Source organism: Somniosus microcephalus, chromosome 11 (assembly GCF_052327205.1).
Source record: "Somniosus microcephalus isolate GS21.2 chromosome 11, FLI_Smic_1.0, whole genome shotgun sequence".
Classification (NCBI taxonomy): Eukaryota; Metazoa; Chordata; class Chondrichthyes; order Squaliformes; family Somniosidae; genus Somniosus; species Somniosus microcephalus.
This window is the reverse complement of record NC_140997.1, coordinates 238,079,357-238,095,888: the sequence shown is the minus strand read 5'-3', so window position 1 is coordinate 238,095,888 and position 16,532 is coordinate 238,079,357. Positions and strand designations below refer to the sequence as shown.

At 52.5% G+C, this 16,532-nt stretch overlaps 1 protein-coding gene across 1 annotated transcript in view; it reads right to left on the bottom strand.

Annotated features, from left to right (window-relative positions):
- The window catches only part of LOC147111366 (mitochondrial-processing peptidase subunit beta-like), a 34,128-nt gene extending 33,274 nt beyond the window's left edge, over positions 1-854 (bottom strand). The window contains exon 1 of the mRNA XM_086002190.1: positions 728-854. Within this exon, the coding sequence (XP_085858316.1) occupies positions 728-781 (54 nt within the window). The 5' untranslated portion in view covers positions 782-854. The remainder of the gene's footprint in view (positions 1-727) is intronic.
- Between the last annotated feature and the right edge of the window lie 15,678 nt (positions 855-16,532).

Genomic DNA, 16,532 nt, shown 5'->3' with positions numbered 1-16,532 from the left:
GGGTCGGGCCCCGGGGGGGGTCAGAGGCCGCGGGTCGGGCCCCGGGGGGGGTCAGAGGCCGCGGGTCGGGCCCCGGGGGGGGGGTCAGAGGCCGCGGGTCGGGCCCCGGGGGGGGGGTCAGAGGCCGCGGGTCGGGCCCCGGGGGGGGGGGGGGTCAGAGGCCGCGGGTCGGGCCCCGGGGGGGGGGGTCAGAGGCCGCGGGTCGGGCCCCGGGGGGGGGGGGGTCAAAGGCCGCGGGTCGGGCCCCGGGGGGGGGTCAGAGGCCGCGGGTCGGGCCCCGGGGGGGGGGGGGGGTCAGAGGCCGCGGGTCGGGCCCCGGGGGGGGGTCAGAGGCCGCGGGTCGGGCCCCGGGGGGGGGGGGTCAGAGGCCGCGGGTCGGGCCCCGGGGGGGGGGGGGTCAGAGGCCGCGGGTCGGGCCCCGGGGGGGGGTCAGAGGCCGCGGGTCGGGCCCCGGGGGGGGGTCAGAGGCCGCGGGTCGGGCCCCGGGGGGGGGTCAGAGGCCGCGGGTCGGGCCCCGGGGGGGGGTCAGAGGCCGCGGGTCGGGAACCCCCTCCCGGGAGGGTTAATCCCCCCCGGGGCCCGCGGACTGTTTGACCTTCCCGGTGTCTGGGCCCCGCCGCTCTCCCCGGGCCGCTTCCCCACCGCCCGTCCATCGCCCCGGGCTCCGGGAGCCGCGGCTCACCCGGCCCCGCTCCCCACCTCCGGGGCCCCGGCCCCGGCTACTCACCCTGCCGACCCTGAGGAGCGCCGACCCCGCTCGCAAACAACCCGCCGCCGCCATGACAGCCGCTTCAGTCCCCGCTCCTCCCGGACTCCTCCCTCCACAGCGCCGCCCCCGGCCCGGCGGAGTCCTCCGGCCACAGCGCCGCCCCCGGCCAAGCGGAGTCCTCCCGCCACAGCGCCACCCCCGGGCCGGCGGAGTCCTCCCGCCACAGCGCCACCCCCGGCCCGGCGGAGTCCTCCCGCCACAGCGCCACCCCCGGCCCGGCGGAGTCCTCCAGCCACAGCGCCACCCCCGGCCAGGCGGACTCCTCCCGCCACAGCGCCACCCCCGGCCAGGCGGAGTCCCCGCTCCCGCCACAGCGCCACCCCCCGGGCCAGGCGGAGTCCTCCCGACACAGCGCCACCCCCGGCCAGGCGGAGTCCCCGCTCCCGCCACAGCGCCACCCCGGCCAGGCGGAGTCCTCCGGCCACAGCGCCGCCCCCGGCCAAGCGGAGTCCTCCCGCCACAGCGCCACCCCCGGGCCGGCGGAGTCCTCCCGCCACAGCGCCACCCCCGGCCCGGCGGAGTCCTCCCGCCACAGCGCCACCCCCGGCCCGGCGGAGTCCTCCCGCCACAGCGCCACCCCCGGCCCGGCGGAGTCCTCCCGCCACAGCGCCACCCCCGGCCCGGCGGAGTCCTCCCGCCAGGACAATTGTTTTCATGCAGCGAGTTGTTGTGATCTGGAATTCACTGCCTGAAAGGGCGGTGGAAGCAAATTCATTAGTAACTTTCAGAAGGGAAATTGATAAATACTTGAAAAAGAGAAATTTGCAGGGCTTTGGGGAAAGAACAGAGCAGTGGGACAAATGAAACATACATGGAAACATAGAAACATAGAAGATAGGAGCAGGAGTAGGCCATTCGGCCCCTCGAGCCTGCTCCGCCATTTAATGAGATCATGGCTGATCATCCAAATTCAGTACCCTGTCCCTGCCTTCTCCCCATATCCCTTGATCCCTTTAGCCTTAAGAAATATATCCAACTCCTTCTTGAATATATTTAATGAATTGGCCTCCACTGCCTTCTGTGGTAGAGAATTCCACAGGTTCACCACTCTCTGTGTGAAGAAATTCCTCCTCATTTCAGTCCTAAATGGCTTACCCCTTATCCTTAGACTGTGACCCCTGGTTCTGGACTCCCCAGCCATCGGGAACATCCTTCCTGCATCTAGTCTGTCCAGTCCTGTCAGAATTTTATAAGTTTCAAAGAGATCCCCTCTCATTCTTCTAAACTCCAGCGAGTATAAGCCCAATCGATCCAATCTCTCCTCATACGTCATTCCTGCCATCCCAGGTATCAGCCTGGTGAATCTTCGCTGAACTCCTTCCATGGCAAGAACATCCTTCCTCAGATAAGGCGACCAAAACTGCACACAATACTCAAGGTGTGGTCTCACCAAGGCCCTGTACAACTGCAGCAAGACATCCTTGTTCCTGTACTCAAATCCTCTCGCTACGAAGGGCAACACACCATTTGCCTTCTTAACCGCCTGCTGCACCTGCATGCTTACCTTCAGCGACTGGTGCACAAGGACACCCAGGTCTCGTTGCACTTCCCCCTCTCCCAATCTATTGCCGTTCAGATAATAATTTGCCTTCCTGTTTTTGCCACCAAAGTGGATAACCTCGCATTTATCCACATTATACTGCATCTGCCATGCTTCTGCCCAATCACCCAACCTGTCCAAATCATACTGGAGTTTCTCTGCATCCTCCTCACAGCACACACGCCCACCCAGCTTTGTGTCGTCTGCAAACTTGGAGATATTACATCTAGTTCCCTCATCTAGATCATTAATATATATTGTGAATAGCTGTTGTCCTAGGACCGATCCCTGCGGTACCCCACTAGTCACTGCCTGCCACTTGGAAAAAGACCCGTTTATTCCAACTCTTTGCTTCATGTCTGCCAACCAGTTCTCTATCCAAGTCAGTACCTTACCCTCAATCCCGTGTGCTTATGGATAGCTCTTTCACTGGCTTATCCCTCTTTTTTGAACAGGGATGTAACATTTGCAATCTTCCAAGCCTCCGGCACCACTCTCAAATCTAAGGAGGGTTGAAAGGTTGTGGCCAGAGCCTCCACAATTTCCGCCCTTACTTCCCTCCAGACCAGGTGACTTTCTACTTTGAGCGTTGCCAACCTTTTAAGTAACTCGTCTTTATCTATTTCCTTCCTATCCAATATCTCTTCTACCTCCTTGACTGTGACACTGGCAGCATCCTCTTATCTGGTGAAGACAGATACAAAGTGCTCATTTAGTACCTCGGCCCCACCCTTCCTTTGACTCCCCTTTTACAATTTATGTGTTTATAAAAGACTTTTGAGTTCCCTTTTATGTTGCCCACTAATCTTTTCTCACACTCTCTCTCTGCCCCTCTTATTCCCTTTTTCAGCTCTCCTCTGTACTTGCTGTATTCTGCCTGCTTCTCGACTGAGTTATAAATCTGATATTTATCATAAGCCTCCCTTTTCTGTTACATTTTAATCTCTATATCTTCAGTCATTCAGGGAGCTCTAGCTTTGGATGCCCTTCCTTTCCCCCTAATAGGAATGTGTCTACTCTGTACCGAACTATCTCCTCCTTGAAGGCCTCCCATTGCTCAATTACTGTTTTACCTGCCAATCTTTGATTCCAATGCGCCTGGGCCAGATCCCTGTTCAACCCACTGAAATTAGCCCTCCTCCAGTTCAGTATCTTCACCTACGTTGGCTTTGTCCTCCCATGGGACCTCTGACTTTGACCCTGGTCTCCTTACTATTGTTTCCAACATATTCCCTGCTACCAGGAAATATCTATCCCATTAATTACTACATTTAACCAGGCCTATGTAACCTGAGCTTTTCCCCGTGTCCATTCGCCTGCGCACTTTGGCCACCACTCCAGACCCGAGCCATTCAATACTTTTCCACTTTTTCTCCCCTTTTCCTTTTCTCTCTATCCCTCCCTGATCGCTCTTTCTTGTCATCATGCCGCCTTTCATCTCTCCTCTCAGATACTCTGCCCTCCCAAATCCCTACCCCAATCCTTCATTACTCTTCCATCTTCCTACTCTCCTGCCGCCGTTCCAGCCTTGACTCCCTCTTGGATAAGCCTACAGCTTCCCTCTGTGCCTCTCTTGGCATCCTACGAAGGGCCCATCGAGGCACTCATCACTGCCTCCTCACAAGTAGCAACCCCAACTGTCCCATCCTACTCTCTCGCTGACCTTCCTGCTCAGTGCACACACTGGGGGCAAATCTTGCCAATCTCCTCCGCGTCCAACTCACCCCCCCCCCCAGCACTGACCCTGTGGATGCTGGCAGTGGGTCAGCCATCACCGACCCTCTCCGCATCTCCCTCCAGAATGTCTGTTCACTTGTGAACAAGGCCCTTTTTTTTAATTCATTGATGGGATGTGGGCGTCGCTGGCTAGGCCTGCATTTAGTGCCCATCCCTAATTGCCCTTGAGAAGGTGGTGGTGAGCCGCCTTCTTGAACCGCTGCAGTCCATATGGTGTAGGTACACCCACAATGCTGTTAGGAAGGGAGTTCCAGGATTTTGGCCCAGCGACAGTGAAGGAACGGCGATACAGGTCCAAGTCAGGATGGTGTGTGGCTTGGAGGGGAACTTGTAGGTGGTGATGTTCCCATGCGTCTGCTGCCCTTGTCCTTCTAAGTGGTAGAGGTCGTGGGTTTGGAAGGTGCTGTTGAAGGAGCTTTGGCGAATTGCTGCAGTGCATCTTGTAGATGGTACACACTGCAGCCACGGTGCGCTGGTGGTGGAGGGAGTGAATGTTGAAGGTGGTGGATGGAGTGTGGTGTATGTGCCTTTAAGAGCCCCTGTGTACTGTAATGCCGGTAATGGCCACTCGGGCTATATAAGCCTGTATAGTGTCTTGTATCTGTTAGTTCACCTCCAGACTTTGTTCAGTAAACACCTGTGAAACCAACTCCTGCATGGGCAGCACGGTGGCATAGTGGTTAGCACTGTTGCCTCACAGCGCCAGGGACCCGGGTTCGAATCCGGCCTCGGGCGACTGTCTGTGTGGAGTTTGCACATTCTCCCCGTGTTTGCGTGGGTTTCCTCCGGGTGCTCCGGTTTCCTCCCACAGTCCAAAGATGTGCAGGTTAGGTTGATTGGCTATGATAAATTGACCCTTAGTGTTAGGGGGATTAAATACGTGGGGTTACAGGATAGGGTGGGATATGTGTTGGTGTAGGGGTTATAGGGATCGGGTGGGATATGTGTCGGTGCAGGCTCGATGGGCTGAAATGGCCTCTATCTGCACTGTGGGGTTTCTGTGATTCTGTGATTCCGTGTCTCCATTAACACACGGATACAACAGTGGCGACGAATTGGAAACGGACTTACCTGCAATTCGGCAGCACCTCAAGGAGATCGATTCCTCAGACGAAAGTCGAAGAAAAACAAGAAAGAAAAAAACCAAAAAACTGTGGTTTCACCAGCTAGCCGAGCTGGTGGCAGGTACTGCAATAATCCTTCCTGGGTGGCGGGCTGGGGCTCCATCGGCTGGCTCTGCAGCGGGGCCGAGCAGCGAAGACAGAGGCAAACAGAGACAGAGGGTGGAGCACTCGGGAGACGGCCAGTGCTGCAAAGCAGGTCGGCGTTCGGACCAAGCAGAGGGAGGGTAAAGTCCCAGAGAGTCCGGCGGGAACGAGTCTCCACCTATTAAAAAAATACCCGTGTAAATAAAAACCGCGGAGAACAGCGTTGTCAGCAGCGGCGGGAAAGCACGGGAGGCGCCATTTTTTTTCTGCGGGGAAGAAAGGAAAGCGCGGGAGGCGCCATTTTTTTTTCAGGATGCCTAAGACTGGCAATATTACTGCTTTCGATAGCGATATAGAGGATTGGACCACATATGTGGAAAGAGTGGAGGTATATTGCACAGCAAATGAAATAGAGGATGATAAAAAGGCATCAGTACTTCTAAATCTAATGGGCGCAAGGACATACGGGCTGTTACGAAACTTAATCACTCCAGCCAAACCGAGGGACAAGAATTTTAACGAGATTGTTGATACCCTACAGGACCACTTAAACCCAACACCACTGCTGATAGCGGAACGATTCAAATTCTTCAGGAGGAATCAGCACAAGAATGAAAGTAACGCTGATTTCCTCACCGAATTAAGGAAGCTGTCAAAGCACTGCCAATTCGGGGCAGGACTGGCAGATTCTCTTCGAGACAAATTTGTCTGCGGTCTCCGAAGTGAAGGAACACAGAAAAGGCTACTTTCTGAGAAAGATTTGACACTGGACAAGGCTTTCAGTGTGGCTGTATCATACGAAGCAGCCGCAAGAGGAGCTGCAGAGATACAGCAAAAGCCACAGGACTTCGGCCCCCATGAAATGACACAGGGTTTCGAGAGATGTTATCGCTGCGGCAGATCCACCCATGACCAGAGGGACTGCTGGTTCAAGGACAAAGCATGCAGGCAATGCGGAAAGATTGGACACATTGCACGTGTATGCCGATCTGGAAACAAAAAATCCACAGACAGGAAAAAAATCAATAAGGAAAAGTACATAAAGGTACAAATGATGACAGACAGTAGCTCCGAAGACCAGAAGAGCGATAGCGACTCCGGAAACAAGAGACTAAGCTGTCTCAAATTACATAATGTAATTGCCAAAGAAGATTACCAGACCATTTGGGTTACCCTCACGATAGCGGGGTCCCCAATTAAAATGGAGCTAGATACAGGATCAGCTCTGACCATCATAAGTCGACGGGATTACGAGCGGCTATTTCCACATATACCTTTGAAAGACACATCCATTATCTTGAAAACATATACGGGGCAGAAAGTATACCCCAAAGGGAAAATAAGGGTGCTTGTTGTATACAACGGCAAGGAAATACAGAAGTTGTATTTATACGTTCTGCAAGATGGTGGTCCACCGCTGTTGGGACGTGAATGGATCAGGAAGATACGTTTAGACTGGCACTCCATTCAGGCACTGACGGTGACCAGTAAGAAAAAAAATGATGATGACGTCATACCTGAACGATTAAAAGACATCTTGGCCAACGCCAAAGAAGTGTTTCAACAGGAACTAGGAACCTTGAAAGGCGTCACAGCCTCAATAAAATTGGAAGATGCGGCAATTCCCAAGTTTTTTAAGGCAAGGCCGGTGCCATACGCAATTCGTCCAGCAGTCGAGGCAGAGCTGGAGAATTTGGAAAAGGCAGGCGTATTATCCAAGATAGATTGAAGCGAGTGGGCAACACCCATCGTCCCGGTCATGAAGAAAACGTTGAATAATGATAAATCTGAAGAACAGAGAAAAATTCGCATCTGTGGGGACTTCAAGGTGACTGTAAACCCGGTCCTTCACACGGTACAGTATCCTCTTCCGAGGATAGAAGATATTTTCACCTCACTATCCGGAGGGAAACGTTTCACCAAAATTGACTTGGCACAGGCATATCTACAGATGGAGGTTGAAGAGGCCTCTAAAAAGTATCTCACGATAAACACACACAAAGGCCTGTACCAGTACAATCGACTGGTTTTCGGAGTAGCATCAGCTCCAGCTATCTGGCAAAGAGCTATGGAGCAAGTCCTCCAAGGGATTCCGGGGACTCAATGCTACCTAGACGACAGCCTTGTAACAGGAGAAAACGATAACGAGCACCTTGCCAATTTGGAGCAGGTGCTCACTAGGCTGAGAGAACGGGGCCTACGAGCAAATCGCCCCAAGTGTGAATTTTTCCAGAAACAAATATCATATTGTGGCCACATAATTAACGAGGAAGGGTTGCATAAGTCACCTGAAAAAATTGAAGCGGTCATAAAAGCCCCAGCACCTGAAAATGTCTCACAATTAAGGTCGTTCCTGGGATTGATAAACTACTATCATAAATTTTTACCGAACTTGTCAACTGTTCTGCACCCTCTTAACGAACAGCTACAAACGGGAGTAATTTGGAAATGGAGCGAAGACTGTAAACGTGCCTTCCATAAATGCAAAGGCTTGATCGCGTCCAAGGAAGTTTTGGCTCATTACAACCCATCACTGCCAATCAGACTGGCGTGCGATGCATCCCCTTACAGCGTAGGAACGGTATTATCGCATAGATTCCCTGATGGCTCAGAGCGGCCGATAGCTTTTGCGTCACGCTCATTGAACTCAGCTGAGCGTAACTATGCCCAGATTGACAGGGAAGCACTCAGCCTGGTATGGGGAGTGAAGAAATTCAACCATTACCTACACGGACAAAAATTTACCTTGTTGACTGACCATCAACCCCTCGTCTCCATATTCAACCCTAAAAAGGGTGTTCCCATTATGACAGCGCAAAGGCTACAGACGTGGTCCCTTTTCCTAGGGGCACACCAATATGACATAGAATACAAAGGATCAAAACAGCATGGGAATGCTGACGGTTTATCGCGCCTACCGTTGCCAACGGTAGAAGAGGCACCTACAGTAGACCCAATGGAGATGTTCCACTCTACCATAGTGGAATGTCTACCAGTAACAAATTCTGCCATTGAAAAGGAAACGAGAAATGACCCGACTCTCTCACGAGTCTACGATTTAACGGTGAAGGGATGGCCAGCACATGGCGAACCACTGTTGCCAGCATTCTCGCAAAGAAGAGAACAGCTGTCAGTGTGCCGAGGAACCTTGATGTGTGGATCCAGAGTGGTGATTCCACCCAAACTCCAGGATAAAGTGCTAAAGGAGCTTCACGAGGGGCATCTGGGTGGAGTGAAAATGAAGAACCTAGCCAGAGCGTTTGTGTGGTGGCCAGGTATCGATGGAGACATCGAAGAAATGACCAAGAGCTGCCTAGGATGCCAGAAGGTCCAAAACGCCCCACCACAAGCCCCTCTACATCCATGGGAGTGGCCCTCATCTCCATGGCAAAGGGTACACATCGACTTTGCTGGTCCATTTATGGACTCAATGTTCTTAATCGCGGTTGATGCACACTCCAAGTGGCCGGAGGTAATAAAGATGTCCTCCACCACCACGGACAAAACCATCACAGTATTAAGGACCATATTTGCCAGGAATGGGCTGCCTGAACAGATCTGTTCTGATAATGGACCGCAATTTGTGTCCGAAGAATTCAGGAAGTTCTTAAAAAACAATGGGGTTAAGCACTACACGTCTGCCCCATACCATCCCGCCACCAATGGATTGGCTGAAAGGTTTGTCCAGACCTTCAAGAAGGCCATAAAGGCCATGGGTAATGAAGACATAAATCTACAGCATAAGGTAGATAACTTCTTGTTTGCATACAGGAATGGAACACGTGGTTACAAACCAAACTCCTGCCATGATGTTCTTCAATAGAAGCCTAAGATGCCGGCTGGATTTGATCAAGCCAAACATCAGAAGGGACGTGGAGAACCGGCAATTTCAAGGCATGAATGAAAGGCCAACTAGAACCTTCCAGATAGGTCAACAAGTTTTGGCCCGGGACTACCATACCGAGAAATGGCAGCCTGGAACTATTTGCACACGACTAGGACCGCTGATGTATACCGTGGACATTGGAGAAAGCATAATAAGGCACCATGCTGACCAGATCATAGAGTCATCCGAAAAGGGACAACCTACACCACAACTGTATACGCCTAATGATGAAGCAGAGATACCCATGATACTGGAACCAGATGAACCCGACACTGGCATTCAAGCCAAATCGACCTTGCCAAAAGAACCTACTACACCACCAAAAACTACTACACCACCGAGGCGTTAGCCGGACCGAGTCAGGAAGCCTCCAGAAAGACTGACTTATAATTGATTAACTGCAGCAAATGTGTAGATTATTGTTCTTGTAACATGTTCATTAATGATTACTTAAAATGTTATGTACTAATTATCTAAAAGGGGAGGAATTGTAGTGTATGTACCTTTAAGAGCCCCTGTGTACTGTAATGCCGGTAATGGCCACTCGGGCTATATAAGCCTGTATAGTGTCTTGTATCTGTTAGTTCACCTCCAGACTTTGTTCAGTAAACACCTGTGAAACCAACTCCTGCATTCCGTGTCTCCATTAACACGCGGATACAACATGGAGTGCCAATCAAGCGGGCTGCTTTATCCTGAATGTTGTCGAGCTTCTTGAGTGTTGTTGGAGCTGCACTCATCCAGGCAAGTGGAGAGTATTCCATCACACTCCTGACTTGTGCCTTGTAGATGGTGGAAAGGCTTTGGGGAGTCAGGAGGTGAGACACTCGCCACAGAATTCCCAGCCTCTGGCCTGCTCTTGTAGCCACAGTATTTATATGGCTGGTCCAGTTCAGTTTCTGATCAATGGTAACCCCCAGGATGTTGATAGTGGGGGTTCAGCGATGGTAATGCCATTGAATGTCAAAGGGAGATGGTTAGAGTCTCGCTTGTTGGAGATGGTCATTGCCTGGCACTTGTGTGGTGCGAATGTTACTTGCCACTTGTCAGCCCAAGTCTGAATGTTATCCAGGTCTTACTGCATATGGACACGGACTGCGTCAGTATCTGACGAGTCTCGAATGGTGCTGAACAGTGTGCAATCATCAGCGAACATCCCCACTTCTGACCTTATGATGGAGGGAAGGCCATTGATGAAACAACTGAAGATGGTTGGGCCTAGGACACTGCCCTGAGGAACTCCTGCAGTGATGTCATGTGATTGAGATGAATGACCTCCAACAACCACAGCCAACTTCCTTTGTGCTAGGTATGATTCCAACCAATGGAGAGTTTTCCCCTTGATTCCCATTGACTTCAGTTTTGCTAGGGCTCCTTGATGCCACACTCGATCAAATGCTGCCTTGATGTCAAGAGCAGTCACTCTCACCTCACCTCTTGAGTTCAGCTCTTTTGTCCATGTTTGGACCAAGGCTGTAATGAAGTCAGGAGCTGAGTGGCCCTGGCGGAACACAAACTGGGCGTCAGTTAGCAGGTTATTGCTGAGTAAGTGCCGCTTGATAGCACTGTCGACGACACCTTCCATCACTTTGCTGATGATTGAGAGTAGACTGATGGGACGGTAATTGGCTGGGTCGGATTTGTCCTGCTTTTTGTAGACAGGACATACTTGGGCAATTTTTCACATTGCCGGGTAGATGCCAGTGTTGTAGCTGTACTGGAACAGCTTGGCTAGGGGTGCAGCTAGTTCTGGAGCACAAGTCTTCAGTGCTATTGCCGGAATGTTGTCAGGGCCCATAGCCTTTGCAGTATCCAGTGTCTTCAGCCGTTTCTTGACATCACGAGGAGTGAATTGAATGGGCTGAAGACTGGCATCTGTGATGCTGGGGACCTCAGGAGGAGGCCGAGATGGATCATCCACTCGGCACTTCTGGCTGAAGATAGTTGCAAATGCTTCAGCCTTGACTTTTGCACTCACATCCATGAACTTATTGTGGATGATTGCCACGATATCATGGCCCTGACGGAAACTTGCTTGAGGGGTGATGACACCTTACCCTTAAATGAAGCCTCCCCACCCGGCTATACCTTCCAGCACTTGCCCCGCTCAGACCGCCGTGGCGGTGGTGTGGCTCCCATCACCAAATCACACCTGGGTCTGTCCCCCTACTCCTCTGGCACTTTCTCCTCCTTTGAGCATCTCACCTTATTCCACCCCCCTCACCTCTCATTTAAAATTCTTGTTCTCTACCGCCCACCCAAGTACCATAACATTTTATTACTGAGATATCTTCACTGCTCTCCTCCCTCAGTCTCTGCACCGAACGACTTCTCATCCTCGGTGATTTCAACCTCCATCTCAATCCATCATGCTCTCTCTCCTCTGAGTTCACTAGCCTCCTACCCTCCCTTAATCTCTCCCTCCATGTAAACTCCCCAACCCATATTCACAGCCACCCCCTCAACCTTGTCGTTTCTCTCGGCCTCGCTACTCCCATCGTGTCAATCACAGATAAGGCCATCTCTGACCACTTCCTCGTATCGCTCTCCACCCACATCCCCCTTCCCCCCACCAACTCTACTTCCTTCTGTGTCCACCCCTGGAAAACACTCTCTCCCAACTCTCTTACAACTGCACTTATGAAATCCCAACTGTCCAGCCTCTGGCCCTCCATTCACTATGACATTTCTGCAGCTACTGATCTGCTCAGCCACACCCTCACCTTTGATGCCCTAGTCCCTACTAAAACAATTACCGACTCTCACCCTGGCTGTTCCCATTGGTACGGCTCTCATCCTCACTCCCTTAAGGGATATGGCGGACAACTGGTTTAGCCATTCACCGCCAGATCTGGCTGGACCATAAAGCATTATCGGGTCCTGCTCTCGTCTGCCAATATTGCTCACTATTCCAGAATCACTCTGGAATGCAAAGATAAACCCCGGCTTCTATTCTCCACTGCTAACCGTCTTCTTAAACTCCTCTCCCCTGTCTCCTCCACCCTCACCTCCGTCAACAAGTATGAGGAGCTCATGGACTTCTCTGTCTCTAAGATTGAGACCATCCATTCAGCTCCCTCTGCCACTTCCCATCCTTCCCCTAGCCCACTGGGCCAAACTTCCTCTAAGGTTCCCCCCTGCCCTAGCCCTGAACTCACATCTTTCTCCAGTTTCTCTCCAATCTCCCCTCATGACCTCTCCGCGCTCATCTTGTCCATGAGACCCACCTCCTGCTCCCTCGATCCTATTCCCACCAAACTGCTGACCACCCAACTTCCTTTTCTGGCTCCCATGTTAGCTGACATTGTTAACGGTTCTCTCTCCTCAGGTACTGTCCCCCTCTCCCTCAAATATGCCATCATCACCCCTCTCCTTAAAAAAACAACCCTTGACCCCTCCGTCCTTGCAAACTACCGCCCCATCTCCAACCTCCCTTTCCTCTCCAAAGTCCTTGAACGTGTTGTTGCCTCCCAAATCCGTACCCATCTTTCCCGCAATTCCATGTTTGAATCCCTCCCATCAGGTTTCCGCCCTTGCCACAGTACCAAAACGGCTCTCATCAAAGTCACAAATAGCATCCTTTGTGACTGTGACATAGGTAAACTATCCCTCCTCATCCTTCTTGACTTGTTTGCAGCCTTTGACATGGTTGACCACTCCATCCTTCTCCAACACCTCTCCACTGTCATCCAGCTGGGTGGGACTGCACTCGCCTGGTTCCATTTTTATTTATCTAATCGTAGCCACAGAATCACCTGCAACGGCTTCTCTTCCCGCTCCCACATTGTTACCTCTGGTGTCCCCCAAGGATCTATCCTTGGCCCCTCCTATTTCTCATCTACATGTTGCCCCTTGGCGACATCATCCGAAAACACAGCGTCAGTTTCCACATGTACGCTGACGACACCCAGCTCTACCTCACTACCACTTCTCTCGACCGCTCCACGGTGTCTAAATTGTCAGACTGCTTGTCTGACATCCAGTTCTGGATGAGCAGAAATTTTCTCCAATTAAATATTGGGAAGACCGAAGCCATTGTTTTCGGTCCCCGCCACAAACTCCGTTCCCGAGCCACTGACTCCATCCCTCTCCCTAACATCTGTCTGAGGCTGAACCACACTGTTCGCAACCTTGGTGTCATATTAGGCCCTGAAATGAGCTTCCAACCACATATCCGCAGTATAACTAAGATCGCCTACTTCCACCTCCGTAACATCGCCCATCTCCGCCCCGCCTCAGCTCATCCGCTGCTGAAACCCTCATCCATGCCTTTGTTACCTCTAGACTTGACTATTCCAACACACTCCTGGCTGGCCTCCCACATTCTACCCTACGTAAACTTGAGGTCATCCAAAACTCGGCTGCCCGTGTCCTAACTTGCGCCAAGTCCCGTTCGCCCATCACCCCTGTGCTCGCTGACCTACATTGGCACCCGGTTAAGCAACGCCTCGATTTCAAAATTCTCATCCTTGTTTTCAAATCCCTCCATGGCCTCGCCCCTCCCTATCTCTGTATCTCCTTCAGCCCCAGAACCGGAGCGGACACGATGGGCCGAAATGGCCTCCTTCCGTGCTGTAACTTTCTATGATTCTGTGAACTCTCCGAGATCTCGGCGCTCCTCTAATTCTGCCCTCTTGAGCATCCCTGATTATAATCGCTCCATCATTGGTGGCCGTGCCTTCTGTTGCCTGGGCCCCAAGCTCTGGAATTCCCTGCCTAAACCTCTCTGCCTCGCTACCTCTCTCTCCTCCTTTAAGACGCTCCTTAAAACCTCCCTCTTTGACCAAGCTTTTGGTCACCTGCCCTAATTTCTCTTTATGTGGCTCGGTGTCAAATTTTTTGTCTTATAATCCTCCTGTGCAGCGCCTTGGGACATTTTACTATGTTAAAGGCACCATATAAATACAAGTTGTTGTTGATTGTTCCTTGTCCCTTTCCATAACTGCTCTAAACCCAATGATATTGTAATCGCCGTTTCCCAAATCCTCCCCCACTGAAACACACTCCACGTGTCCCACTTCATTCCCCAGTAGACCCAGCACTTCCTCCCTCACTGAAACACACGCCACATGTCCCACTTCATTCCCCAGTAGATCCAGCACTTCCTCCCCCACTGAAACACACTCCACGTGTCCCACTTCATTCCCCAGTAGACCCAGCACTTCCTCCCCCACTGAAACACACGCCACGTGTCCCACTTCATTCCCCAGTAGATCCAGCACTTCCTCCCCCACTGAAACACACGCCACGTGTCCCACTTCATTCCCCAGTAGATCCAGCACTTCCTCCCCCACTGAAACACACGCCACGTGTCCCACTTCATTCCCCAGTAGATCCAGCACTTCCTCCCCCACTGAAACACACGCCACGTGTCCCACTTCATTCCCCATTACATCCAGCACTTCCTCCCCCACTGAAACACACGCCACGTGTCCCACTTCATTCCCCAGTAGACCCAGCACTTCCTCCCCCACTGAAACACACGCCACGTGTCCCACTTCATTCCCCAGTAGATCCAGCACTTCCTCCCCCACTGAAACACACTCCACGTGTCCCACTTCATTCCCCAGTAGACCCAGCACTTCCTCCCCCACTGAAACACACGCCACGTGTCCCACTTCATTCCCCAGTAGATCCAGCACTTCCTCCCCCACTGAAACACACGCCACGTGTCCCACTTCATTCCCCAGTAGACCCAGCACTTCCTCCCCCACTGAAACACACGCCACGTGTCCCACTTCATTCCCCATTACATCCAGCACTTCCTCCCCCACTGAAACACACTCCACGTGTCCCACTTCATTCCCCAGTAGACCCAGCACTTCCTCCCCCACTGAAACACACGCCACGTGTCCCACTTCATTCCCCAGTAGATCCAGCACTTCCTCCCCCACTGAAACACACGCCACGTGTCCCACTTCATTCCCCAGTAGACCCAGCACTTCCTCCCCCACTGAAACACACGCCACGTGTCCCACTTCATTCCCTATTACATCCAGCACTTCCTCCCCCACTGAAACACACACCACGTGTCCCACTTCATTCCCTATTACATCCAGCACTTCCTCCCCCACTGAAACACACTCCACGTGTCCCACTTCATTCCCCAGTAGACCCAGCACTTCCTCCCCCACTGAAACACACGCCACGTGTCCCACTTCATTCCCCAGTAGATCCAGCACTTCCTCCCCCACTGAAACACACGCCACGTGTCCCACTTCATTCCCCAGTAGACCCAGCACTTCCTCCCCCACTGAAACACACGCCACGTGTCCCACTTCATTCCCCAGTAGATCCAGCACTTCCTCCCCCACTGAAACACACTCCACGTGTCCCACTTCATTCCCCAGTAGACCCAGCACTTCCTCCCCCACTGAAACACACGCCACGTGTCCCACTTCATTCCCCAGTAGATCCAGCACTTCCTCCCCCACTGAAACACACGCCACGTGTCCCACTTCATTCCCTATTACATCCAGCACTTCCTCCCCCACTGAAACACACTCCACGTGTCCCACTTCATTCCCCAGTAGACCCAGCACTTCCTCCCCCACTGAAACACACGCCACGTGTCCCACTTCATTCCCCAGTAGATCCAGCACTTCCTCCCCCACTGAAACACACTCCACGTGTCCCACTTCATTCCCCAGTAGACCCAGCACTTCCTCCCCCACTGAAACACACGCCACGTGTCCCACTTCATTCCCCAGTAGACCCAGCACTTCCTCCCCCACTGAAACACACGCCACGTGTCCCACTTCATTCCCCAGTAGATCCAGCACTTCCTCCCCCACTGACACACGCCACGTGTCCCACTTCATTCCCCAGTAGACCCAGCACTTCCTCCCCCACTGAAACACACGCCACGTGTCCCACTTCATTCCCCAGTAGACCCAGCACTTCCTCCCCCACTGAAACACACGCCACGTGTCCCACTTCATTCCCCAGTAGATCCAGCACTTCCTCCCCCACTGACACACGCCACGTGTCCCACTTCATTCCCCAGTAGACCCAGCACTTCCTCCCCCACTGAAACACACGCCACGTGTCCCACTTCATTCCCCAGTAGATCCAGCACTTCCTCCCCCACTGACACACGCCACGTGTCCCACTTCATTCCCCAGTAGACCCAGCACTTCCTTCCTCATTAGGCTGGAAATATTCTGATCAATAAAATTCTCCCGAGCACATTTCAGGAATTCCTCCCCCTCCCTTTACATTGTTTTTATCCCAGTCTATATTAGGATAATTGAAGTCCCCCATTATCATTACTCTACTGCTTTTACACTGTTCTGTAATTTTCCTGCAGATATCCTGCTCCACCATCTCCTCCCCACTATTTGGTGATCGATAGTAAACACCCAGCAGCGACACAGCTCCTCTTCTCCTTAA